Here is a 26,115-nt window from a genome sequence, read left to right on the forward strand (position 1 = left end):
ATGCCACCCCCCAGCAGCCCCTGGGGAAGAGGCCTCTCCTTAGCAAAGTGGGGGGGTTTATTGGGGGCCGGGGTCTCTCTGGGAGGGCAGCTGGAAGTGCTGGAACCTCTCGTGCGCCGGGCGGGCCGGGAGCAGCCGCAGCCGCGCCGTGTCCAGCGCCGCCTCCAGCCCCGGCTCCTGCGCCAGCTCCACCTCCGCGTCGTTGGCCTGGGGAGGGGACACGGGGTGGCCGGGGGGTCCTGGCACGCCCAGAGACCCCCCCGGGGAGCCCCCAAAGCCTTACCAGCTGCAGCGAGGCCAGCAGGTAGCGGCACACCTCGAACGGGGGCTGCCCGGCCACCAGGCTGGCCAGAGAGTGCCACCGGCCCAGCCCCGTGCAGCTCTAGGGCGCCGGACGAGACTCATGCCAGCCCTAGCGTACAGAAGACGCTCTGGCAGCCAGGGTGTACGGTCAGTGCCAGCCCAAGGGGGACACGGCTCTCCTGGGGGACAGCAAGGGACAGGGAGTGTCACCGGTCAGTGCCAGCCCATAGGCGCGGACATTGAAGGGGACACGGCTCTCCTGGGGGACAGCAAGGGGACAGTGAGGGTCAGGGAGTGTCACTGGTCAGTGCCAGCCCATAGGCAGGGACATTAAACTGGACACGGCTCTCCTAAGGGACAATCAAGGTAAGGGAGTGCCACCGGCCAGTGCCAGCCCCTATCCATGGACATTGAATGGGACACAGGTCTCCTGGGGGACAGCAAGGTGACAAGGAGTGCCAGTGGTCACTGCCAGCCCCTATCCATGGACATGGAACGGGGCACAGAACTTCTGCAGGTATGAGGGGACAGGGGTGGAGAGAGAGGTGCAGGGGGTGCTCAGGGGTGGGCAGGGGGCTCTGGGGTGGGTACGGCGTGCTCAGGGGTGGGCAGGGCAGGGCAGAGGGTTCAGGGGGCGGGTACTGAGCGTTCAGGGGTGAGCAGAGGGGCTCAGGGTGGGCAGGGCAGTGCCAGCCCCCTGCCCAGCCCAGGCAGTGCCCCCCAGGTCCCAGCCCAGCCCGGGTCCGTGCCTGCTCCTGCAGCAGCGGCTCCATGCGCTCCTCCCACTGCCGGATGCGCTGCGACAGCTCCGTCTCCTGAGCAAACTTCTGGGAGCTGGCCATGAACAGCTCCTGGGGACAGGGACAGCAATGGGGACACCCCCGTGCTCCTGGGGACACCCCCAAGCCTCCTGGGGACACCTAGACCCTCAGGAGTCACCCCCAGGTCCCCACACCAGCACCTACCACGTTCCTGCGCACCAGCTCCTCGTAGCCAGGTTCAGGGGGGTCTGTGGGAAAAGGGGGTCACCAGAGTGGGGGACAGCACCCCATGGGAGGGACAGGGGACTCTCAGGAACAGACAGGCTGCGGAACTGGGGAGGGAAGGCTCAGCAGCTCACCCAGGTTTCCTTCCTCCAGCTCCTCTGGCGCCTCAGGCTCTATGTCCTCGTGCTCCACAAAATCATCATCATCCCCGTCTGCCAGGATGGGGACACTACTCAGTGTCCTCTGAGACCCTCTCAGTGCCCCTTAAGACCCCCCAACCTTCTGGGACCCCCCCAGACCCCCAGGAAAGAAAGAAAGGCTCCCCAGGCTGGGGGATTTGGGGTTTTGGGTTCCAGCACCTGCCCCTTCCTCACTGTCGACGCCGCGCTCCTGCTCCAGCTCTGGCTCCAGCTCCCTCAGCAGCTCCTGGGGGGAGGAACAGCCCTGAGCCCCCCCTGAGCACCCCCAGAGCATGGCAAGGGGGTGCTGGAGCCCCGCTGGCTCCCCAGTTTAGCCCGCACCCCACTCACCCCCTGTCTCTGGAGCTTCCTGTGCGCCGCCAGCCGCTCCTTGAACTGCCGCCAGTACAGCACCTCCAGGTCTGCAGGGATTGGGAGCAGGGATTTGGGATGGCCCCTCTGTGCCCCCCCAAAGCAGAACCCCCCCAGGCATCCCAGGCCCCTCCCCTTTGCAGGAGCTGGTGTCCATTCCCCCAGTTCTGGGGTGTCCTTCCCCTCCATGCCCTCCCCACTGCAGGATCCAGTCCCTGGTGTCCATTCCCCCCAGTTTTGGGGTGTCCTTCCCCTCCATGCCCTCCCCACTACAGGATCCAGTCCCTGATATCCATTCCCCCCAGTTTTGGTGTGTCCTTCCCCCCCATGCCCTCCCCACTGCAGGATCCAGTTCCTGGTGTCCCCCAACCCAGTTTTGGTTCCCTTCCCTCCATGCCCTCCCCACTGCAGGATCCAGTCCCTGGTGTCCATTCCCCCAGTTCTGGGGTGTCCTTCCCCTCCATGCCCTCCCCACTGCAGGATCCAGTCCCTGGTGTCCATTCCCCTCTTTTGGGGTGTCCTTCCCCCCCATGCCCTCCCCACTGCAGGATCCAGTCCCTGGTGTCCTTCCCCCGTTTTGCTTCCCTCCATCCCTCCCCACTGCAGGATCCAGTCCCTGGTGTCCATTCCCCAGTTTTGGGGTGTCCTTCCCCTCCATGCCCTCCCCACTGCAGGATCCAGTCCCTGGTGTCCATTCCCCACTTTTGGGGTGTCCTTCCCCTCCATGCCCTCCCCACTGCAGGATCCAGTCCCTGGTGTCCATTCCCCCAGTTTTGGGGTGTCCTTCCCCCCCATGCCCTCCCCACTGCAGGATCCAGTCCCTGGTGTCCCCCAGGACAGGGAATGTGTCCCTGCCCATGTCCCCTCACCTACAAAGGTGGGGCCCTTTCTCCTGCTTCTCCGGCCCTCCGTGACATTGTTGTCTGTGGGGAGCAGATCAGGAATAATCATTGGATGGAAATTCCATGGATTTATCGAAGTTGGAAAAGCCCTCTGAGCCCATCAAGTCCCCCCCAGAACTGCCAAGGCCACCCCTGGCCGTGTCCCCAAGTGCCACACGCACAGGGCTGTTAAATCCTCCTGTTACAGATTTTTAAATCCTTTTGGATCTCAATCCCACAGGAATCACTCACAGGCTGCAGAGAACCATCTCGTGAAATCCTGGAGCTTCCTTGGGCCCCTCCTCTTCCTCTTGCCTCCAACCACATCATCCAGGCCGTGTGGCACCAGGAAGGGCCTCCCTGCAGGTGACACGGGTGACACTGGGTGTGCGGCCACCGCCAGGGGCTGGGAAGGGGCCCCTCTGGATGTCCTGGGGCTGGAATGACCCAGCGTGGGGACAGGGACACTTGAGGACGTCCACTGTGGCTGGGAGTGATCCACTGGGGGGCTGGGAAGGACCTGCCATGGGGATGGGGACGTGGGGCTGGGAATGACCCCCTGTGGGACTGGGAATGACCTTCCATGAGCTGGGAATGTTCCCCTGTGGGAGCAGGAGTACCCCACTGTGGGACTGGGGACACTGAGGGACACACAGCCACGAATGACCCTCCCATGGGATGGGAAGGAACCGCCATGGAGCTGGGAATACTGAGGGATGTGGGGCTGGGAAGGACCTGCCATGGGGATGGGGACGTGGGGCTGGGAATGACCTGCCATGAGCTGGGAATGCTCCCCTGTGGGAGCAGGAGTACCCCACTGTGGGACTGGGGACACTGAGGAAGGAATGACCCTCCCATGGGACTGGGAAGGAGCCACCATGGAGCTGGGAATACTGAGGGATATGGGGCTGGGAATGACCTGCTGTGGGGCTGGGGACACTGAGGGACACGTGGCCAGGGATGACCCACCTCGGGCTGTGTTGTCCCTGCTCCCCCAGAGCTGCCCAGTTTCCCCAAAAATACCTTTCCTGAAGGGCTTCTCCTCGGAGTCTCCGAAGGGGTGGAGGCTCTGCCATGGATTGGGCTCCTCCTGGCACAGGGGTGAGGATGGGCAGGGGCTCTGGGGCATCCCAGGGGTCCCATTCTGCCCGGATTTGGGATTTCCCTGGCTCCAGGCCCCCCCTTACCTTGCTGAGGGCTTTGGGGTCCTGGCTGGGGGGTCTCTCCCGCAGGATGTACCCCCGGGTCCGGGGCGTGCTCTGGGGGACACGGAGAGGGACAGTGAGGGACTGGGGGACAGGGGTGGGCTGGGGGGGACCCAGGGGCCTGGGGAGGGAGTGAGGGGCTCCAGGAAAGGAACAAGGGGATCCAGGGAAGGAACACAAGGCTCTGGGGCTCCGGGGAAGGAGCGGCGAGCTCTGGGGAAGGAATGAGAGGCTGTGGGGCTCCAGGGTTCCAGGGAAGGAGTGAGGGGATCCAGGGAAGGAGCACAGGCAGCCCCCCAAGCCCCTGCCCCACACAGACCCTCTGAGCCACGATGTGTTCGTTAGGGACGGGGGTCACTTCCATGTCATCCCCCAAGGGGGCCCCAGGAACGTTGTCATCATCAGGTCCTGCATCATCTGGAGGGGTGGGAATGGGCAGAGGCTGGAGAAGCTTCCAGGACCCGCCATTCCCACCCTGTCTGCCAAGGAATCCCCCCAGGTGCTCCTCCTGCCAGGGCAGGGGCAGCAGAGGGCAGGAGCAGGGAATGCTGCAGTTGGTTGGGTTGGAAAATCCCTCAGAGCCCAAATCCAACCATTCCCAGCACTGCCAGGGTCACCACTGCCCATGTCCCCAAGTGCCACATCCACAGGGATGCAAAACACCTCCAGGGATGGGGAGCCCACCCCTGTGCCAGGGCTGCACAGCCCTTTCCAGGAGGAAATTCCCCAAAATCCAGCCTGAGGCCGTTCCCTGTCCTCCTGTCCCTGTTGCCTGGGAGCAGAGCCCAGTCCTGACCGTCCCCTCCTGGCAGGGATGAATCCAGCCCTCACCCTGCTCTGCAGCCTCCTGGATGGACAGAGGGAGCCCAGGCCACCCTGGCAGGTGCCACCCCTCACCTGTCTCCTCGCAGAAGCTCAGTGCCCGCACCAGGGCCGTGCCAGCGCTCGGACACTCCGCGGGGCTGGATCCCGGAGCCGCTGCTGGGGACAGTGACAGTGAGTCCTGGCAGTGACAGCGACAGTGCCAGGGCCACCCCAGAGCCCCCTGTACCTGTGGCTGTCCCCAGGCGCTGCTCCTGCTGCGGGTGGGTGGGGGAGAGCCCGGCCAGCTCCAGCAGGAAGGCGCCGGAGGCGTGGGGGGTGGAGGTGTTCATGCGGAAATCCCTGCGGCTGGCCAGCACCTCGCCGCGCCGGCTGCGGGGACACAGCAGCACGCTGTCCCCAGCGTCCCCAGCGTCCCCTGGGCCAGCCCAGCGGCACGGGACTGGCCCAAATGGCCACACACATCCCGGGATCTTCCTGCTCCTCCACAGATCCCAGCGGGAATTGTGTGTTTGTGCTGAGGGACCCCGGCTGGAGCAGGGGAGGGGACACGGGACAATGGCACCCAGGGACTGGAGAGGGGAAGGGACACGGGACAATGGCACCCAGGGATCCTGACTGGAGCAGGGGAGGGGACACGGGACAATGGCACCCAGGGATCCTGACTGGAGCAGGGGAGGGGACACGGGACAATGCCACCCAGGGATCCCGACTGGACCAGGGGAGGGGACATAGGACAATCCCACCAGGGGAGGGGACACGAGACAATGCCACCAGGGAAGGGGACACGAGACAATCCCAGGAGTGGCACCTCAGGAGGGGGTTTTCCTTCTTCTCCCCCTCTTCCGGGGGCACCAGGGACATCGGGGTCAGAGGAATGATGTTCACGGCCTGGGAAGGGATGGGGAGGTGGCAGAGAGCCCGAGAAAGGTGTCATTGTCCCCAAGGCCACCACCCCGGCTGGATGGCCCCAAGATTCACCTGGGAAAATGGTGCCATGGAGGGGAGGAAAGGAGGGAGAAAGGGAGGGATAAAAAGAGGGATAAAAGGAAGAAAAGAAGGAAAAAGGAGGGGGAAAGGAAGGAAGAAAAGGAGAGGGAAGAGAGGGATAAAAGGAAGAAAAGGAGGAAAAAGGATAGAGAAAAGGGAGGGATAAAAACAGGGATAAAAGGGAGAAAAGGAGGGATAAAAAGAGGGAATATAGGAAAAAAAATGAGAAAAGGAGGAAGGAGGGATAAACAGAAGAGTAAATCAAGGGAAAGGAGAAATAAAAGGAGGCATAAAATGCAACTGGTTTCTCTTACAGCAGGCTGCTGATCCCTCCTCATGTCCACGCTGGCCTGGCTGGTTTCTGGGATGTCATCCAGGGACAGGAACTGCAGGAAAGCCCCCCCAGTGTCACCCCAGCTGGCAGGGACACCGAGGGCCCCCCTGGAGCAGGACAGGGAGCTCGGAGCCCGCCTCACCTCCTCCTCCTTCTCCGTGAAGGTGGCGTCGGCATCGCGGCCGTCGGGGCCCAGGGAAGTGGGCAGCCTCTCCCTCCTAGGGAAAAACGGGCTCAGGATCCATGGAATGGTGGCAAAGGGTCCCTCCAGCCCTGCTGTGGCCCCTCCAGGTGGGAAAATCCCAAAAAACAATGGGGTTTTCCCTCTCGTTCATGTCAGCGTTAAAGCCCAGAGGAGCTGGCAGCACATTCCGAAGGGATTTTCCTTTTGGAAAAGGCTCCCTCAGGCCCCGTTGGACTCCTGAATCCCCATGAGCCAGAAGGAGAGCCAGCCCTGGTTCTGTGTGTTATCCCTGTGATGGCATTCCTAAGGCTGGGATGCACCTCCCAGGGCAGGGATGGGAGTGGGGATGGCCCAGGATCAGGGCAGGGATTCTGCAGGACAAATTTCCCCCCTGGGAAGGAAAATCCCACTCACTTTTTCTTGGAGATGCAGTCCAGTGTCTGGCAGACCAGCATGTACAGGTGTTCCACCTGGAAAACAGCACCTGGAGCTGGAACAGGGGGAGCAGCTCCTGGGAAAGCCCCTTCCACCCAAGGGACTCCCCCCTCCCATTATGGGGGTTTGGTGTTCTTTTCCCTTTTTTCAGCCATTCCACGGCCAGACTGGGGGAAATCCCTGGAATTTGGAGAAGCCTGGGACAGTGGAAGGTGTCCCTGCCCACGGTGGCACTGGATGGGCTTTGGGATCCCCTCCCACCCAAACCATTCCAGGGCTTTGTGGTCAAAAAGCTCCAATATCCCACGATTTTGGGACAAAATAGGATTTCATATCCACCCTGGAGAACAGCAAAATTCCTGCTGTTCCCTGGGGCTGCCAGCACCTACAAAGGGATCAAATTTCTGAAGGATGAGCTGAAATGAATGATGTGAAGCCAGGGGGGAATTCTGGGGTGACCCCAGGGACTCGGGGTGGCTCAGGATGATGGGATGGGATTGGGATGGGATGGGATTGGGATGGCATGGCATGGCATGGGATGGCATGGCATGGGGTGGCATGGGGGCAGCTGTGAGCTCACCTTCCTGCTGTAGATGCAGGCAGAGCCCTGGATGAGCAGCGCTGCCTGCATGAAGTTCATGGTGGTTTTGCCGTTGTTGAAGGAAATGCAGATCTGGTCCAGCTGGGAGGGGCAGGGCAGGGTTTGGGTTTAGCTTTTACAGAGGTGTTTGAAAAGGTTTCATTCTGTTATCAGTCTCAATGAAGGGTGAGACACAAGAGATGTAAAACTCAGCACTGCTCTACTAAAAGCTAACTGATTTTCTGGCTACAATACCTTGTAAATATTTTTCACCCTATTAGCTTCTACCACACAATATTGCTGTTAATTCTAACACTGATCACTTACAATTAATTATGTTAATTCTAATATTGCTGTTAATTCTAACACTACTCGCTTTAATTATGTTAATTCTGATACTGCTGTTAATTCTAACACTAATCACTTCTATTTCCACTCCATGTGGTCTTGTTACTGTGCATCTTTCCCAGTTTGAATTCTCTAAAATTAAGTTTTTGGTTAAAATTTGATTAAATTAAAATTTTAATTCTCCAGAATTCTTTTGCAAGGCCATATTTTGAAACTTGTTTCTAGTTCAATCTCTCTCCCAACAATGTCATTTATATTTTATGGCTTTAAGTCAGCACACACTATTTCAGTGTTTGCATGCAGATGTACAAATCTGTGAGAGTTTTCTGTGAGGTTTTGGGAATTCTTTATAAATCTGTTCCTCACAGGCAGGGAGGAGAGGCTGAGCCTGGAGTGCCACAGGGATGAGGGGAGGTGGCAGAGAGCCTGGGAAAGGTGTCATTGTCCCCAAGGCCACCACCCCGGCTGGATGGCCCTGGGAGTCACCTGGGAAAACGGGGCATGGAGGGGAGGAAAGAAGGAAAAGGAGAGATAAAAATAGGAAGAAAAGCAGGGATAAAAGGAGGAAAAAGAAGGGGAAAAGAGAGGGATGAAATGAAGAAAAGGAGGACAAAGAGAGAAAAGGAGGAATAAAAAGAGGGCAAAAAAGACGGGGAAAGAGAGGGAGAAAAGGAGGAAGAGGGAGAAAAGGAGGGAGAAAAAGAGGGATAAAAAGAGGGGGAAAGAGGAAGAAAAGGACAGATAAAAAGAGAGAGAAAAGAAGGAGAGGAATAAAATGAAGAAAAGGAAGAAAAAATGAGAGAAGAGGAACGATAAAAATAGGCAGAAAAGGAGAAGAAAAGAGAGGGATAAAAGAAAGAAAAGAAGGAAAAAAGAGAGAGAAAAGGAGGGATAAAAATAAGGGAGAAAAGGAGGTGGAAAGAGAGGAATAAGATGAAGAAGAGAGGAAAAAGGAAAAAGGAGGGGCAGGGGACACGAGGGGCTCTGGGTGAGCCCGTTACCTCCTCCAGGTACTCCCCGAGCTGGGCAGCCACGTCCACCTCCCAGTTCTTGGTGAGGTCCCGGATGGGCTGCAGCAGGTGCTGGAAGCGGGAATCCACCTCTTCCATGCTGGGATCCCCCTGCAGACACCCCAAAAGCGGCCTGGGAGCTCCCAGCGCTGCAGGAGGGTCCCTCAGGGAGTCAGTGTCCTGGGCTGCAGGCAGGGGACAGCGCCAGGGGAAGCTCTGCAGGAATCACAGCTCGGCTGGGTGGGAACGGGGACACAGCTCAGGCAACGGGGAATTGCTTGGGCTGCAAAACCCCCACCCCAATCCCGACACTCAGATCCCAAACCCACTGCCAAGCCTGGTCCTGATCCTGACCCTGATCCTGACCCCAACCCCAATCCTGACCCCAGTCCCAGCCCTGGTCCTGATTCTCGCTCTGACCGTGACCCCAATCCTGACCTGATCCTGACCCTGATCGTAATCCCAACCCCAATCCTGACCCTGGTCCTGATTCTCGCTCTGACCGTGACCCCAATCCTGACCTGATCCTGACCCTAACTTCAATCCCAACCCTGATCCTGACCTCAAACTCGACCCCAATCTGGAGCCCGGCCCCACCCTGATTCTCACCCCAATCCCATCCCCTATCCCAACCCTCACCTGACCCTGACCCCAATTCCCATCCTTAACTCTGCCCCGGTCCTGAGCCCAGCCTCAGTCCCGATCCCAACCCCAACGTCAATTCCGACCTTGATCCCGACCCTGATCCCCATGCAGACCCCAATTCCCATGCCAATCCCTACCCCAACTGCGCTCTCAACCTCGATCCTGACCGTGATCCCAATGCCAACCCCGATCCCCATCCCGACCTCAATCTCCATCATGATCCCGACCTGATCCCGGTCCCCACCCAAACCTCGATCCCGACCTGATCCCGGTCCCCACCCAAACCTCGATCCCGACTGTGATTCTGATTCTGATCCTGATCCCATCCCAGTCCCCATTCAAACCTCAGTCCCGACCTGATCCCGGTCCCCATTCAAACCTCAATCCCGACCGTGATTCCAATCCCGATCCCAATCCCAGTCTCGATCCCGACCTGATCCCTGTCCCCATCCAAACCCCGATCCGGATCGTGATCCTGGTCCCGGTCCCCATCCAAACCCCGATCCCAGTCCCGGCCCCGGTTCCCCATCCAAACCCCGATCCCCATCCCGGTCCCGCCGTGTCCCCGGCCCCGGTTCCCCATCCAAACCCCGATCCCCATCCCGGTCCCGCCGTGTCCCCGGCCCCGGTTCCCCATCCAAACCCCGATCCCCATCCCGGTCCCGCCGTGTCCGCGGCCCCGCCGCCCGCCCCTCACCGGCCCCTCCCCATCCCCCGTTCGCCGCCGCCATTTTCGTCCTTCCCGCGCTCCGTGTCGCGCCCCGCGCGCCGATGGCGTCACGGCGCCGCTGACGTCAGCGCCGCGCGCCGCCGGGCCGGGGCCGCCATGGCCGCCATGGGGAGCTGGCGCGGCCGCGGGCGCTGTTCCTGGCCGGGCTGGCCGCCGTCTACATCGCCGCCTTCGGCTCCCTCTACGTACAGATCCCCGGTACCGCGGCGGGCACTGCCGGGCGGGGCCGGGGAACGGGCACGGAGCCGGGAGTGGGGCGGGGGACAGGACGGGAGTGGGGCCAGCGGACAGGGACGGGAGGGGCGGGGAACCGGGATAAGAACGGGGGTGGGGGCGGGGCCGACAGGGATGGGGGTGGGGCCGGGGAACCGGACAGGGATGGGAGTGGGGGCTGGGGAACCGGGACAGGGATGGGAGTGGGGCCGGGGGAACCGGGACAGGGATGGGAGTGGGGCCGGGGGAACCGGGACAGGGATGGGAGTGGGGCCGGGGGAACCGGGATGGGGCCGGGAGTGGGGCCGGGGGAACCGGGATGGGGCCGGGAGTGGGGCCGGGGAACCGGGGCAGGGACGGGAGTGGGGCTGGGGAACCGGGATAGGGATGGGAGTGGGGCCGGGGGAACCGGGATAGGGATGGGAGTGGGGCTGGGGGAACCGGGATAGGGATGGGAGTGGGGCCGGGGGAACCGGGACGGGGACGGGAGTGGGGCCGGGGGAACCGGGATGGGGCCGGGGGAACCGGGATAGGGCTGGGAACGTGGCCGGTGGATTCGAGCGGGACCGGAGAAGCCGGGATCAGGGTCGGGAAGGAGCCGGGGCAGGGACGGTCCATCCCCGTCCCGCTGGCGGGCCGATCGCTCCGTATCCCCGTTATCATTTCCCTTCTCCCGCCGCCTCCATCTCCCGTTTCCGTCCCTCGTTTCCCCCTTCCCGGGAGCACCGGCGGTCCCGGAGCGGCTCCGGTGCCCCTGAGCCCCACAGCCGCCCCCCGCCCGTCCCTTCCCCGAGGCTCGGGCAGCTCCCGCCCCGCCCCTGGGCTCTTCCCGGGGGATGGGGGCCGGGACGGGCCGGGTCGCACTCCCGGTGCCTCGGGTCTGTCCCGGCAGCAGCCCCGGCTCCTCGGCGGGGTTCCGGCTGGGCTGCCGGGTTTTTCCTGGGAATGCCACATTTTTCCCGGGCATGGCAGGTTTTTTCCCCCAGGAATACCGGGTTTATGCCGGTTTTTTTTCCCCCGGGAATGCAGGGTTTATGCCGGGTTGTTTTCCCCGGGAAAACAGGGATTTTCCCCCGGGAATGCTAGTTTTGGTTTTTTTCTCGGGAATGCCGGGTTTTTTCCCGGGGATGCCGGGTTGTTTTCCCGGGAATGGTGGGTTTGTGCTGGGTTTTCTCCCTGGAGTGCTGGATTTATGACAGGTTTTCTCCCGGGAATGGCGGGTTTATGGCAGGGTTTTTGCCGGGAATGCCAGGGTTCTCAGAGGAATGGCAGGGTTTCGGGAATGTGGGATTTCGGCCGGATTTTCCCCGCTAGTGGCGGGTTTATGCCGGGGGTTTTCCCAGGAATGCCAAGGTTCTCAGAGGAAGGGCAGGGTTTCTCCCGGGAATGTGGGATCTATGCCGGGTTTTCTCTCGGGAATGTGGGATTTGTGCCGGGTTTTCCCCAGGAATGGCGGGTTTATTGCGGGTTTTCCCCAGGAGTGCCGGGTTTATACCAGGTTTTCCCTGGCATGCCGGGTTTAAGCCGGGTTTTCCTGGCAGGCGGTGTTTCCGAATGCTCGTTTCCCTGGCACGCAGAGGCTGCCTACGGCCGCGAGGGGCTGCTGCCGGCGCGGCGGGTGCTGCGGCTGAGCGGGAAGGGGCTGTGGGAGCAGCTCCGCGATGTGCCCACGCTGCTGTGGCTGGGGCCGCGCCTGGGGCTGGACACGGAGCAGGGCATGGAGCTGCTCTGCCTGCTGGGAATGCTGGCGGCGCTCGGGGCGCTGCTCTGCGACTCCATGCGGGACTGCCTGGTGTTCGCCCTGCTCCGCGTGTTCTACCTGTCGCTGTACCAGGTGCGGGGACAGCAGGGGACAGCGGGGACCATGCGGGGGTGGCTCGTCCTGGCAGCTCCTGGGGTGCTGGGGGAGGCACAGTGATGGAATCACGGAATGATGGGGTGGGAAGGGACCTTAAACCCCGTGCCATTCCAGCCCCCACAGGCAGGGACACCTCCTGATGTCCTGGGGTGCTCCAAGGCCATCCAGCTTGGCCTGGAGCTGCAGAGGGACAAGGGATGCAGGGACAGCACCCAGGGAATGGCTCCCACTGCCAGAGGGCAGGCATGGATGGCATCTTGGCAATGAGGAATTCCTGGCTGGGCTGGCATTGCCAGAGCAGCTGGGGCTGCCCCTGCATCCCTGGCAGTGCCCAAGGCCAGGCTGGACACTGGGGCTGGAGCAGCCTGGGATGGTGGGAGGGGTGGCACTGGGTGGCTTTGGGGTCCCTTCCCACCCATCCCATCCCAGGATTCCCTGGATCCTCCCTGGTGTTGGGGCTGGAGCTGGGTGTGGGGGGCAGAGGAGGTTTCACTTTGCTCTGAAATCAGGAATGAAGGAAGAACAGATGATCTGTGTGGGGCCATCCCTCACAGCAGGGCTGCCACCTCCCGCTGCTCCCGTGCCAGGGGGGCCCAAGGGGTCTCTCCCTGTGGGGAAGGGTCTGGGGGTGTCAGACCCCCCGGCTGAGCCCCACCCCGCTCCCTCTCCACAGGTGGGACAGGTGTTCCTGTACTTCCAGTGGTGAGTCTGGCCCCCTCGCCTTTGGGGCTTTTGGGGGGCTCAGGGCTGGGGAACCGTCCTGGGGCCCCCAGGGTGGGGGGCACAGAGGGTCCTGGGGAGTGGGGCTGGGGACACAGTGGGGTGGGGGGCTTTGGGGAGTGGGACAGGGGACATGGGGGGCTCTGGGGACCAGACACAGGGAACAGGGCGGCTGTGGGGTCTGGGTCGGGGGGCACAGTAGGGTGGGGGCTCCCCAGGACCCGGGTGAGGGGTACAAGGGGCTGTGGGGACCAGGACAAGGGGCTGCCCAGGGGGCAGGGGACACATTGGGGTGGGGGGCTCTGGGGACAGGGCAGGGGACACAGGGGGCTGTGGTGATGGGATAGGGGACATGGGGGGCTGTGGTGATGGGGCAGGGGACACAGGGGGCTCTGGGGATCAGGACAGGGCAGCTGGGGGGCTCTGGGGGCTGCAGTGGGGGCACAGTGAGATGGGGAGCAGGGCACCCCCGTGTCCCCCCCCACACACAGGGTATGGCCGTGTCCCCACCCCACACACAGAGCATGGCCGTGCCCCCAGCCCACACACAGGGCACCCCCGTGTCCCCAGCCCCACACACAGAGCATGGCCGTGTCCCCAGCCCCACACACGGGGCACACCTGTGTCCCCAGCCCCACACACAGGGCACGGCCGTGTCCCACCCCACACACAGGGCACACCTGTGTCCCCAGTCCCACACACAGGGCACACCTGTGTCCCCAGCCCCCACACACACAGGGCCATGTCCCCAGCCCCACACACAGGGCACCCCCGTGTCCCCAGCCCCACACACAGGGCACTGCCCCAGTCCACACACACAGGGCACTCGTGCCCCACCCCACACACAGGGCACCCCGTGTCCCCAGCCCACACACAGGGCACGCCCGTGTCCCCAGCCCCACACACAGGGCACCCCCGTGTCCCCACCCCACACACAGGGCATGGCCGTGTCCCCAGCCCCACACACAGGGCACCCCGTGTCCCCACCCCCACACAGGGCACCCCCGTGTCCCCAGCCCCACACACACAGGGCACCCCGTGTCCCCCCCACACACAGGGCACCCCGTGTCCCCAGCCCCCACGCCCGTGTCCCCCCACACACAGGCACCCCGTGTCCCCCCCCACACACAGGCCTGCTGCCGCACCGCCGGGCCCGCGGTCCCCCCACACACAGGGGGGACGTCCCCGCCTCACACACCCCGCGCCCCGCCACACCGCGTCCCCAGCCCACACACAGGCTGGCGTGTGACCCCACACACAGGCACCCGCCCAGCCGACCACACAGGTGAGGGGGGGGGCCCACACACACAGGGCACCCAGTTCCCAGCCATAGGGGTTGTGAAGCCCATGGCCCAAACCCCCCCCACAGCGGGCGCCACCGTGGGGGCAGGCCCGGGGCCAGGTTGCCCACCCACACGGGGTCCCTGTAGCCTCACGGGGGTGCAGTTGGGGTTCAGATGTTGGGGGGCTCCCCCAGGGACAGCCTGCTGCTGGAGGCCGGGTTCCTGGTGTGCAGGGGGCCCCAGTGCTTGGGGATCCAGTTTAGGCGCCGCGACCTTCTGGGCCCATGCGCTGCTGCCCCTCATGGGGTGCGCCACGGCGGGGTGAAGCTATAGGGGCTGCCCCACCTGGTGGGGGCTCACAGGTGAGGGGGGGCTGAGGGGCTCAGTTCTTGGGGGGTATTCTCCAGTTTTAGGGGTTGTTAAGCTCATGAGCTGCTGCCCCACATGGAGGGCTCACAGGTGAGGGGGGCAGGTTTGGGGGTTCAGGTGTTGGGGGCTCACAGCGTGGGGGTTCAGCTTTGGGGCTCCAGGTGAGGGGTCGTTGGGGGTCAGTGATGGTGAGGGGTGCAGCTTTGGGGGTTCAGGTGTTGGTGAGGGGTGCAGGTTTGGGGGTTCAGGTGTTTGGGATGCTGCAGCTTTGGGGGGTTCAGTGTTTGGGGGTTCAGGTGTGGGGGCTACAGCTTTGGGGGTTCAGGTATTGGGGGGCTCACAGGTTTGGGGGTTCAGCTGTTGGGGCCTCAGGTGGGAAGGGGTGCAGGTTTGGGGGTTCAGCTATTGGGGGGCTCACAGGTCAGGGGTGCAGCTTTGGGGGTTCTGGTGTTTGGGGAGGGATGCAGGTTTGGGGTTTCAGCTGTTGGGGGGCTCACAGGTCAGGGGTGCAGATTTGGGGTTTCAGCTGTTGGGGGGCTCACAGGTCGGGGTGCAGTTTTTGGGGGTTCAGGTGTTGATGAGGGTGTGAAGCTTTGGGGGTTCGGGCACTAGCCTGGAATTCCAGTGAATTATTGGGAAGTAGATTATGGAAAGGCCTCCCCCATGCCCCCCAGTTCTGAGGTACTGTTTAATTTGGATTTTCTGCAAGGAAGTTTTTCTCTGTTTAGTACTGATTCTATTTTGTGGTAGGGAAAATCTGCATTAGCCTGGAATTCCAGGGAATTGTTGGGAAGCAGGTTATGGAAAGCCCCCCCAAAGCCCCTGTGTGCCCTAGCCCCGAGGTACCCCTTCATTCTGAATTCCAGTTCTAGAATTCCCAGCATTGCTTGTACTCTGCAATGGGGAAAACTGATATTAACCCCAAATCAGGTTCAATTTTCGGGAAGTAGATTATGGGAAGCTCCCCCAAAGCCCCCTGTATCCCCCAACCCGACGTACCCCTTAGTTTGGAAACATTTTTGCCCCAGGAAGCTTTTCTCTGATTAACACTGGAAAAACTGGCATTAACCCAAATTTAGGTTCAATTTTTAATAAACAGATTGTGGAAAGCACCCCCTGTGTCGCTCAATCCTGCTGTACCCCTTAATTTGGAAACATTTTTACACCAGGAAGCTTTAGCATTGCTAATACTCTGCAGTGGGGAAAATCAGCATTTACCCAGAATTGGGGTGGATTTTTGGGAAGCAGATTGTGGAAAGCCCCCCCAGACCACCCTGTATCCCCCAGCCCCAAAGAACCCCTTCATTTGCAAACATATTTTACACCGAGAAGCTTTTCCCTGATTAGCACTGGAAAAACTGGCATTAACCCAAATTTAGGTTCAATTTTTAATAAATAGATTATGGAAAGCACCCTCTGTGTTCCCCAACCCCAGGTATGAAACATTTTTGCCCCAGGAACCCCTGTTTAATATTAATTTGGAATGATTTTTGCATTATGGAAAGGACGCTTCTCCCTGTGCCCCAACCCCAAAAAAAAAAAACTTTGAATATTGGTTGCACTCCCTGGTTAGCCGGTGTGGTGGAAAACCAGCATTACCCCAGAATTGGGGTGAATTTTTGGGAAGCAGATTATGGAAAGCCCCCTGGACCCCCTGTGTCCCCCAACCCCGAAGTACCCCTTAATTTGGAATCATTTTGCCCCAGGAACCTTTTCCCTGGTTAGCACTGGAAAAACTGGCGTTAACCCTGAATTCAGCTCAATTTTTGGGCAGTAAATTATGGAAAGCCCCCCTGTGTCCCCCATCCCCAAAGAACCCCTTAATTTGGAATCATTTTTACCCCAGGAAGCTTTTCCCTGGTTAACCCAGGTTGTACTCTGTGGTGGTGGAAAAACCAGGATTACCCAGAATTGGGGTGAATTTTTGGGAAGTAGATTATGGAAAGCCCCCTGGACCCCCCTGTATCCCCCATCCCCAAAGAACCCCTTAATTTGGAATCATTTTTGCCCCGGGACGCTTTTCCCTGGTTAGCCCAGGTTGTACTCTGCCATGGGAGAAGCCGGGGTTACCCAGGATTGGGGTGGATTTCTGGGGTTCGTGTCGAGCCCCCGTTGCTGTGCCCCCCCAGCTCTGACGTACCACTACGAGAGCCAGTGCATCCCCACGCCGGGCGCGTGGCTGGCCCACCAGCTGCCCGTGTGGTTCCAGAAGCTCAGCGTGGTGGCCACCTACGTCATCGAGGTGGCCGTGCCCGTGCTCTTCTTCGCGCCCCTGCGCCGCCTGCGCCTCTTCGCCTTCTACTGCCAGGTGGGCAGGGGGCTGCTGCCTCGGGGCTGGGCTGGGGTGGGCATGCTGCACCTCAGGGGGCTGCTGGAGGGGTTTGGGTTTGGCTCTTTGGGATTTCATTGGTTTTGGGATGTTTTGGGTGGCGTGCTAGTGAGTGTGGTGGGTTTACTGTTCGTTTATTACTGGTGTGTATTCACTTTTTGTCAATTTGGGATTTATTAATTTGGGGGTTTTTTGAGTGGTGTGCTAGTGGTTGTGGTGGGTTTAATGTTGGGTAATTACTGCTGTACTCACTTTTTGTTAATTTGGGATTTTATTAATTTTGGGATTTTTGGGATGGTGTGCTAATGAGTGTGGTGGGTTTACTGTTCGTTTATTACTGTTGTGTATTCACTTATTGTTAATTTGGGATTTATTAATTTGGGGTTTTTTGAGTGGTGTGCTAGTGGTTGTGGTGGGTTTAATGTTGGGTAATTACGGCTGTACTCAGTTTTTGTTAATTCGGGATTTTGTTAACTTTGCGATATTTTTGGGTGATGTGCTAATAATCACTGTGGAGGGTTTAGTGTTGGTTAATTACTGATGTATTCACTTTTTGTTAATTTGATATTTTATGAATTTGGGGATTTTTTGGGTGGCATATTAATGAGTGTGGTGGGTTTAGTGTTCGTTATTACTGTGCTCACTTTTTGTTGATTTCAGATTTTATTAATTTCGGGATTTGTTTGGGTGGTGTGCTAATGAGTGTAGTGGGTTCAATGTTGGGTAATTACTGCTGTACTCACTTTTTGTTAATTTAGGATTTTATTAATTTTGGGATTTTTGGGATGGTGTGCTAATGAGTGTGGTGGATTTAATGTTGGGTAATTATTGGTGTACTCGCTTTTAGTTGATTTGGGATTTTACTAATTTTGGGGTCTTTTGGGTGATGTGCTAGCGAGTGTGGTGGGGGTTTAGTGTTGGTTATTTATTAGTGTGCTCACTTTTTGTTGATTTCAGATTTTATTAAGATTTTTTGGGGGTGTGCTAATTGAGCATGGTGGGTTTAATGTGAAATTACTGGTGTACCAGTTTTGTTATTTTGGGATTTTTTGGATGGTGTGCTAATGAGTGTGGTGGGTTTAGTGTTCGTTAATTATTGGTGTATTCAGTTTTTGTAAATTTGGGATTTTATTAATTTTGGAATTTTTTGGGTGGTGTGCTAATAATCACTGTGGAGGGTTTAGTGTTGGTTAACTACTGGTGTATTTACTTTTTGTAATTCAGGATTTTATTAATTTTGGGATTTTTTGGGTGGTGTACGGGTGAGTGTGCAGGGTTTAGTGTTGGTTAATTACTGGTGTGCTCACGTTTTGTTAATTCAGGATTTTATTAATTTGGGATTTTCTGGGTGGGTGTGGAGGGTTTAGTGTTGGTTAATTACTGGTGTGCTCACTTTTTGCTGTGAGATAGGATTAGTAGGAAGGTAAAGTGGGTTTGAACTTTAAAAGGATGTAAAGAAAAATGTGTCTGTGACACCCCTGGGTCTCTTTGTGCCGGGGGGTCCCCATGGGGGACTGGAGGTGCTGGTCGGGTGTGCCCAGTGTCCTCTGTCCCCCTGGCCCTGTGACACCCCCAAACCCCCCCTGTGCCCCCCAGGTCCTGCTGCAGGTCCTCATCATCCTCACGGGCAACTACAACTTCTTCAACGTGCTGACCATCGTGCTGGCCTTCTCGCTGCTGGACGAGGAGCACGTGGGGCGCTGGCTGGGCCGGCCCCGCAGGAGGCACAGCAGCGGTGAGACCCCCAGGCTGGGTGGGGGCACCCAGGGGACACTGCGGGAGCTGCCACACTCACCCCGGGGCAGGGGCTGTGCCCAGGGGTACCCCAGGGGTGTGGGGCACACCTGTGAAATCAGGGAGTGGTTGGGGTGGGAGGGGACCTTAAATCCCATCCCATTCCAGCCCCCATGGGTGGGGACACTTCCCTGTCCTGGGGGCCTGGAGCTGCAGAGGGACTGGGGCCAAGGCATGCAGGGACAGCACCCAGGGAATGGCTCCCACTGCCAGAGGGCAGGCATGGATGGCATCTTGGCAATGAGGAATTCCTGGCTGGGCTGGGATTGCCAGAGCAGCTGGGGCTGCCCCTGCATCCCTGGCAGTGCCCAAGGCCAGGCTGGACACTGGGGCTGGAGCACCTGGGACAGTGGGAGGTGTCCCTGCCATAGCAGGGCTGGCATTTGGTGGCTTTGAGATCCCTTCCCACCCAAACCATTCCAGGATTCCCTGGATCCTCCCTGGTGTTGGGGCTGGAGTTCCAATGGGTCAGAGCTGGGTGTGGGGGGAGGAAGAGGAGGAGGAGGTTTCACTTCCTCTGGAATGAGGGAATTAAGGAAGATAAATAATAACAGATAAATGATCTGTGTGATCATCCTTCCTGGCATTGCTGTCACCCCACAGGGGGCTCCCACCCTTTGGAATTCTGTATCCCAGTGAGGTTCTGCTGCTCCTGGGCCTTTCCCTCCTCCTTCCCTTGCACCACTGGCAGCAGTGGGACCCCCAGCATCCCTGGTTTGGGGGGTGCTTCCCAGGCTGGGCAGGGGACTGGTGACACCACAGGCGGGCCCTGTGCCCGTGGGTGACCCCAGGGCTGGGGGGGGTCCCAGGCAGGCTCTGAGCCCCTCTGTGCCCCAGGCTGGCCCCCCAGCCTGGGCTCGGTGCTGGGCACGCTGCTGGAGCTCAGCACCTACGGGCTGCTGCTCTGCTGGACCGTGCACTACTTCGGCCTGGAGCTCGACTGGGACAGGAAACTGCTGGACTCCAAAGTGGGTACGTGCCAGGGCACAGCCTGTGTGCCCTCCCTGGGCACGGGGGCTGGCCTGAGCCACGGCTGTGCCTGACCCACGGCTGTGCCTGACCCGCGGCTGGCCCTGACTCACGTCTGTCCCTGACCCACGGTGCCTGACCCGGGGCTGGCCCTGACCCACGGCTGGCCCTGACCCACGGCTGGCCCTGACCCGGGGCTGGCCCTGACCCGGGCTGGCCCTGAGCCACGGCTGGCCCTTACCCACGGCTGGCCCTGACCCATGGCTGGCCCTGACCCACGGCTGGCCCTGACCCACGGCTGGGCTGTGCCTGACCCACGTCTGTCCCCCCTGCAGCCTTCACGTACCACGAGTTCACCATGTGGCTGCGCACGGTGACGCTGCCGACTCGTGGGGGTGGCCTCCCTGTCCCTGTCCTGGGAGATCCTCGTGGCCATGTAGCGGTGGGTGTGGGGGACACTGGGGGGCCCCTGGGGGTGTGGGGGACACCGAGGGGCCCCTGGGGAAATGGGTATCCCAGGGGTGTGGGGAACACCAGGGTGTCCCCAGGGGTGTGGGGGACACCGAGGGGCATGGGGTGATCCCAGGGGTGTGGGGGACACCACGGTGTCCCCAAGGGTGTGGGTGGAATTGGGGTGCCCTCAGGGATGTAGGGAACACTGGGGTGCCCTCAGGGGCATGGGGGACACTGGGGTGACACCCTGGGAGCTGGGAAGGGGTGACCCCACTCCGGGATTTGAGCAGTCAGATGCAGCCTGGGGGGTTTAACCCCCCAAACCGGGGGGGCTGAGCCTCTTTGCCCCCATAACCCCCCAGTTGTGCCCCCCAGCTGTGCCTGCGTCCGGGGATGCTTCTGGAAGCTCTGGGCCACCCTGCAGTGGGCCATCATGGCCACGGCCACCGTGGGCCTGTTCGCCGTTAGCCTGGTGAGGCCTGGGGGCCACGGGGCTCTTGGGGACCCCCAAACCCCCCCGGGCCGTGACAGAGCCCCCCTGCCCCCCCAGGTGCCCTTCACCTACATCGAGCACGAGTCCAACGGGAAGCTGTGGCCCGGCATCCACCACATGTTCGGGGCCGTGGAGCGCTTCCAGGTGGTCAATTCCTACGGGCTCTTCCGCAGGATGACCGGCGTGGGCGGCCGGCCCGAGGTCATCCTGGAGGGCAGCTACGATGGGCACAGCTGGACGGTGAGCCTGGGCTGGGCACGGGAATGGGCACAGCTGGACGGTGAGCCTGGGCTGGGCACGGGAGTGGGCACAGCCTGGGCTGGCACGGGAATGGGCACAGAGCCTGGGAGGACACAGGAGTGGGCACAGAGCCTGGGCTGGGCACGGGAGTGGGCACAGAGCCTGGGCTGGGCACGGGAATGGGCACAGAGCCTGGGATGGACACAGGAGTGGGCACAGAGCCTGGGCTGGGCACGGGAGTGGGCACAGAGCCTGGGCTGGGCACAGGAATGGGCACAGAGCCTGGGATGGACACAGGAATGGGCACAGAGCCTGGGCTGGGCACAGGAATGGGCACAGAGCCTGGGCTGTGCACAGGAATGGGCACAGAGCCTGGGATGGACACAGGAGTGGGCACAGCTGGACGGTGAGCCTGGGCTGGACACAGGAGTGGGCACAGCCTGGGCTGGGCACGGGAATGGGCACAGAGCCTGGGATGGACACAGGAGAGGGCACAGCTGGACACTGAGTCTGGGCTGGACACAGCTGGATGGGCACAGCTGGACACACAGTCTGGGCTGAGCACAGGAGTGGGCACAGCTGGACACAGTCTAGGCTGGGCATGGCTGGACACAGGTGGACACACAGTCTGGGCTGGGCATGGCTGGACAGGTGAGTCTGGGCTGGGCACAGCTGGGCACTGAGCAATGGGCACAGCTGGATGGGGAGTCTGGGCTGGCATGGGAATGGGCACAGCTGGACACTGAGCCAAGGGTGGGGACAGCTGGACACTGAGCCAAGGGTGGGGACAGCTGGACACTGAGCAATGGCCACAGCTGGACACAGCTGGACACTGAGCCAAGGGTGGGGACACACAGTCGGGGTTGGGAAGGGGCTCTGAGCTCATGGAGTCCCAAGGCCCAGTTTTTCCTGCCAAGGAATTGCCCCTGGAGCTCCTCCTGCCAAGGCCAAGGGGCAGCAGAGGGCGGGAGCAGGTGGAGGTGTCCTGCCCCAGAATCCCGGGGTTTTGGTGGGAATGTCCTTTTGCTGGGGCTGTGGTGGCCAGGGGCAGAACCATGGCCTTGGTTGGATCAGGTTCTGGAGATGTCCCTTTTACAGAATGCCAGGATTTGGGGTGGGAAGGTCTTTTCTTGGGGCTGAGGTGACTCCAGCCACTTGGTTGGATCAGGTGCTGGAGATGTCCTGCCCTAAAATCTCAGGATTTTGGGTGGGAATGTCCTTTTCCTGGGGCTTTACCATGGATAGGACCATGCCTTTGATTGGATTGGGTTCTGAAGGTGCCACCATTCAGCCACAGAATCCCAGGATTTGGGGTGGGAAGGTGTTTTCCTGGGGCTGAGGTAATTCCAGCCACTTGGTTGGATCAGGTGCTGGAGGTGTCCTGCCCCAGAATCCCGGGATTTTGGGTGGGAATGTCCTTTTCCTGGGTCTGGGGTGACTCCAGGCACTGGATGGGATCAGGTTCTGGAGGTGTCCTGTCCCAAAATCCCAAGATTTGGGGTGGGAATGTCCTTTTGCTGAGGTTGTGGTGACCATGAACAGAACCATGCCCCTGATTGGATCAGGTTCCAGAGGTGTCTCTTTTACAGAATCCCGGGATTTTGGGTGGGAGTGTCCTTTTCCTGGGGCTGAGGTGACTCCAGGCCCTGGCTGGGGCTGGGTTCTGGAGGTGTCCTGTCCCAGAATCCCGGGGTTTTGGGTGGCAATGTCCCTTTCCTGGGCTGAGGTGACTCCAGGCCCCTCGGTAGGATTGGGTTCCGGAGGTGTCCTGTCCCCGTTGCCACGGCAGCCGTTCCCGTTCCCGCCCCCAGGAGATCGAGTTCATGTACAAGCCCGGGAACGTGAGCGCGGCCCCGGCCGTGGTGGCCCCGCACCAGCCCCGCCTGGACTGGCAGCTCTGGTTCGCCGCCCTCGGGCCCCACCAGAGCAGCCCCTGGTTCAGCGCCCTGGTGCTGCGCCTGCTGCAGGGACAGCCCGACGGTCAGACACCGGCACAGGGGACACTGGGGACATGGGACAGGGGACACGGGGGCTGGGGGACAGGGGTCACGGGGGCTGGGGGCTCTGGGGACAGGGGACATGGGGGATAAGGGACATGGGGCCTGGGGGGACAGGGGACACGGGGGCTGGGGGCTCTGGGGACCCAGGGTATGGTGGGACATCCCAAGCATCGATGCCACCATGGTTTTGGGGTGTCCCTGTTTGGGTTTGGGGGGTGTCCCTGGTTGTGTTGGGGCTCTCCCTGAGTGTGTCTGGGGTGGGTTCAGGCTGTCCCCAGGTGTGTCTGGGGTGTGTCCTTGGGTTGTGTTGGGGCTCTCCCTGGGTGTGTCTGGGGTGGGTTCAGGCTGTCCCCGGCTGTGTCTGGGGTGTCTTTGGGGTTTCCCCCGTGCTGGGGCTCTCCCTCCAGTGCTGAGGCTGTCCCTGCCATGCTGGGCTGTCCCTGGGTGTGTTTGGGCTGTCCCTGGGTGTGTTCGGGCTGTCCCTGGGTGTGTTCGGGCTGTCCCCCCATGCCGGGCTGTCCCCCCATGCCGGGCTGTCCCCCCCATGCCGGGGCTGTCCCCCCATGCCGGGCTGTCCCCAGCTCTGTCCCTGTCCCGCAGTGATCCGCCTGGTGCAGACGGACGAGTCCCGGTACCCGTTCCACGCCCGCCCGCCCACCTTCCTGCGGGCCCAGCTCTACAAGTACTGGTTCACATCCCCCAGCGAGGCCAGGTGAGCGGGGAGGGGCTCCTGCAGCCCGGCCTGGGGGGGTTTGGGGTCCCCTGAGCCCCCTGTGCCCCCAGCCTGGCCTGGGGGTGGTTTGGGGTCCTCTGAGCCCCCTGTGCCCCCAGCCCGGCCTGGGGGGTTGGTTTGGGGTCCCCTGAGCCCCCTGTGCCCGCAGCCCGGGCGCAGCCCGGGCGCAGCGCCGTGGTGGCGGCGGCAGCACGTGCAGGAGTTCTTCCCGGCCGTGTCCCTGGGAGACCCCACGCTGGAGTCCCTGCTCAGCCAGCACGGCCTCAAGGTGGGCACGGGGTGACCCCTCCCTGGGCCCTGAGACCCCCCCTGGCTCCTGACCCCCTTCCTTCAACACCCCGACCCCCCTGCCATGATCCTGGTGCCCCTTCCCTCGCCCCCAGCTCTCTCCCTGACCCTATTCCATTGCTCGTGACCCTCTTCCTTCACCTTGATCACCTTCCCTCACCCTTAACCCCCAAGCCCCCTTCCGTCTCCCCTGACCCACTTTGTTGGCCCCCTGACCCTCTTCCCCCACCCTGACCCCCTTTTTCAGCCCCTGAACCTCCTTCCCTCACCCCTGAGCCCCCATCCTTCCCTCTCCCTGGACCCTGACCCCTTCCCTGTCCCTTGTTCCCCTGGCCCCCTCTTCCTGGCCCCAGCTCCCCCTCCCTGACCCCTTCACTTACCTCGACCCCCTGTCTTGGCCCCCAACCCCATTCCCTCACCCTGATCCCTTTATCAGCCCCTGATCCCCCTTCCCTCACCCCTGACCCTCTTCCCTCCCTCTCCCTGTTCCCTCACCCCATTCCCACACCGGGATCCCCTTTTCCAACCCCTGGCCCTTTTCCCTCAGCCCCAGTCCCTTTCCCTGCTCAACCCCATTTTTTCTCCAGGACAAGCCCCCCTGACCCCTTTTCCCTGCAGGACAAGCCCCCCTGACCCCGTTTGTTCCCCAGGACAATTCCCCCAACCCCTTTCCCCCCAAGACAAGCCCCCCTGACCCCCTTTCCCTCAGCAGAAGCCCCCCTGTCCCCCTTTCCCGCAGGACAAGCCCTCCTGAACCTATTTGTCCCCTTGGACAAGCCCCCCTGACCCCCTTTTTCCCCTCTGACTCCTTTTCCCCCCAGAACAAGCCCCCCTGACCCCATTTCCCCCCTGCCTCTGTTATTCCCCCAAGACAATCCCCCTGACCCCATTTTCCCCCCGCCCCATTCCCCCCAGGACAATCCCCCTGACCCCATTCCCCAGCCCCATTCCCCCAGGACAATCCCCCTGACCCCATTTCCCCTGCCCCATTATCCCCAGGACAACCCCCTGACCCCGTTTCCCCTGCCCCATTCCCCCAGGACAATCCCCCTGACCCCGTTTCCCCCTGCCCCATTCCCCCCAGGACAATCCCCTGACCCCGTTTCCCCCTGCCCCATTCCCCCCAGGACAATCCCCCTGACCCCGTTTCCCCCTGCCCCATTCCCCCCAGGACAATCCCCCTGACCCCGTTTCCCCCTGCCCCATTCCCCCAGGACAATCCCCCTGACCCCATTTCCCCTGCCCCATTCCCCCAGGACAAGCCCCCCGTGCGCCGCCGGGCTGAGGCGTTGCTGCCGCGGCTGCTGAGCTCCGTGCGCCGCCTGTGCCAGCCCCTCTCGGGGCCTGTCCTGCTCTGGTCCCTCTACCTGGTGGCCGCCACCGCGGGGCTGCTGCGGGCCCTGGCCCGGCGGGGGCCGCCCCCCGCCCGCCACAAAGGGGCCCGGGAGCGGGGAGAGCGCGTAACGGGGCCCGGGCCACCGAGGGGACACGGGGCACCGAGGGGACACGGGGCACGGAGGGGACACGGCCACGAGGGGACACGACCCGAGGGCCGGCAGGCCAACAAGAGGAAGAAGTAGCCCCCGCAGCCCCCCAAAAACGGGGGGCAGGGAGGGAGTCCCCGGCTGGGGGGGCAGCGCTTGTTGGACCCCAGGCCAGGCCAGTGCCTTCAGCACGGTGTGGCCATGCAGGGTGGGGACACAGCCAGGGCTTGGGGACACCTCCCACTGCCACCTGGGGACCCCTTGGGGACACCTCCCCAGTGTCCAGGCACTCCTGGGGACCTCTCCCTGCTGCCTGGGGACCCCTCCCTAGGGTTTGGGGGCTGCTTGGGGACATGTCCCAGTGTCTGGGGACCCTGCCCCAGTGCCCGGGGACCCCTTGGGGACCCGGCCCCAATGTCGGGGGACCCCTTGGGGACCCCTCCCGGCCCCACGGTGGGGGGCTCAGCACAGGTCAGGGGCTCAGAGCGGGTGGGGGCTCTGTGCCCACGGGCTGGGGCAGTTTGGGCAGTGCCAGCCCTCGGGTTACCCTGCCCAGCCCCTCAGGTCACTTTGGGGTCCCACCCTGGCACTTTGGGGTGCTCCCCCCCGCGGGCTCTGCCCATCCCGTGGTTCCCCCCTGCCCGGCTCAGCCCGAGCCCAGAGGTTTCCTATAATTTTCTAATTAAAGCCTTTGACATTCCAGCCCTGCAGCTCTCCGGGATTTGGGATTTGGGGGGTCCTGCCCGGGGCAGGGTGACCCCCATGGAGGGGGGACTGACACGGGGGTGCAGCAGGGGCAGGTTTATTGTAGAGCCCCGGGGCGGGGTCTGGGGGTCCCGGCCGGGTTTGGGGGGGCTCGGCAGGGTTCGGGGGTCCCGCGGGACG

The 26,115-nt window shown here is 61.5% G+C and overlaps 2 protein-coding genes and 1 long non-coding RNA gene across 3 annotated transcripts; 2 read left to right on the plus strand and 1 right to left on the minus strand.

Annotated features, from left to right (window-relative positions):
* Positions 1 to 42: 42 nt before the first annotated feature.
* NCAPH2 (non-SMC condensin II complex subunit H2) lies at positions 43 to 10,038 on the minus strand. The gene is given in 23 exon segments (XM_030959937.1): positions 43 to 207; positions 284 to 382; positions 476 to 477; positions 514 to 562; positions 1,053 to 1,154; positions 1,269 to 1,312; positions 1,424 to 1,501; positions 1,664 to 1,760; positions 1,763 to 1,890; positions 2,710 to 2,763; positions 2,974 to 3,081; positions 3,745 to 3,811; positions 3,909 to 3,980; positions 4,246 to 4,343; positions 4,824 to 4,907; positions 4,978 to 5,120; positions 5,560 to 5,639; positions 6,053 to 6,124; positions 6,215 to 6,290; positions 6,671 to 6,726; positions 7,272 to 7,373; positions 8,621 to 8,865; positions 9,972 to 10,038. Coding segments are annotated over 22 exon segments (1,869 nt in total). The 5' UTR covers positions 8,729 to 8,865; positions 9,972 to 10,038; the 3' UTR covers positions 43 to 57.
* Positions 3,735 to 7,068, plus strand: LOC115910718. Its single transcript, XR_004061204.1, has 3 exons — positions 3,735 to 3,822; positions 4,739 to 4,922; positions 6,055 to 7,068. It is a non-coding gene; the product is annotated as an uncharacterized LOC115910718 (long non-coding RNA).
* On the plus strand, positions 10,036 to 25,932 carry LMF2 (lipase maturation factor 2; the record flags this gene model as incomplete). Its single annotated transcript, XM_030960869.1, is given in 16 exon segments — positions 10,036 to 10,202; positions 11,796 to 12,051; positions 12,749 to 12,777; positions 14,273 to 14,407; positions 14,409 to 14,440; positions 16,577 to 16,755; positions 18,373 to 18,511; positions 19,408 to 19,542; positions 19,875 to 19,924; positions 19,926 to 19,981; positions 20,368 to 20,464; positions 20,543 to 20,725; positions 22,537 to 22,705; positions 23,326 to 23,437; positions 23,618 to 23,726; positions 25,003 to 25,932. Coding segments are annotated over 16 exon segments (2,172 nt in total), but the record flags the coding sequence as incomplete, so codon positions are not given.
* Positions 25,933 to 26,115: the final 183 nt, after the last annotated feature.

Source organism: Camarhynchus parvulus, chromosome 1A (genome assembly GCF_901933205.1).
Source record: "Camarhynchus parvulus chromosome 1A, STF_HiC, whole genome shotgun sequence".
Lineage (NCBI taxonomy): Eukaryota > Metazoa > Chordata > Aves > Passeriformes > Thraupidae > Camarhynchus > Camarhynchus parvulus.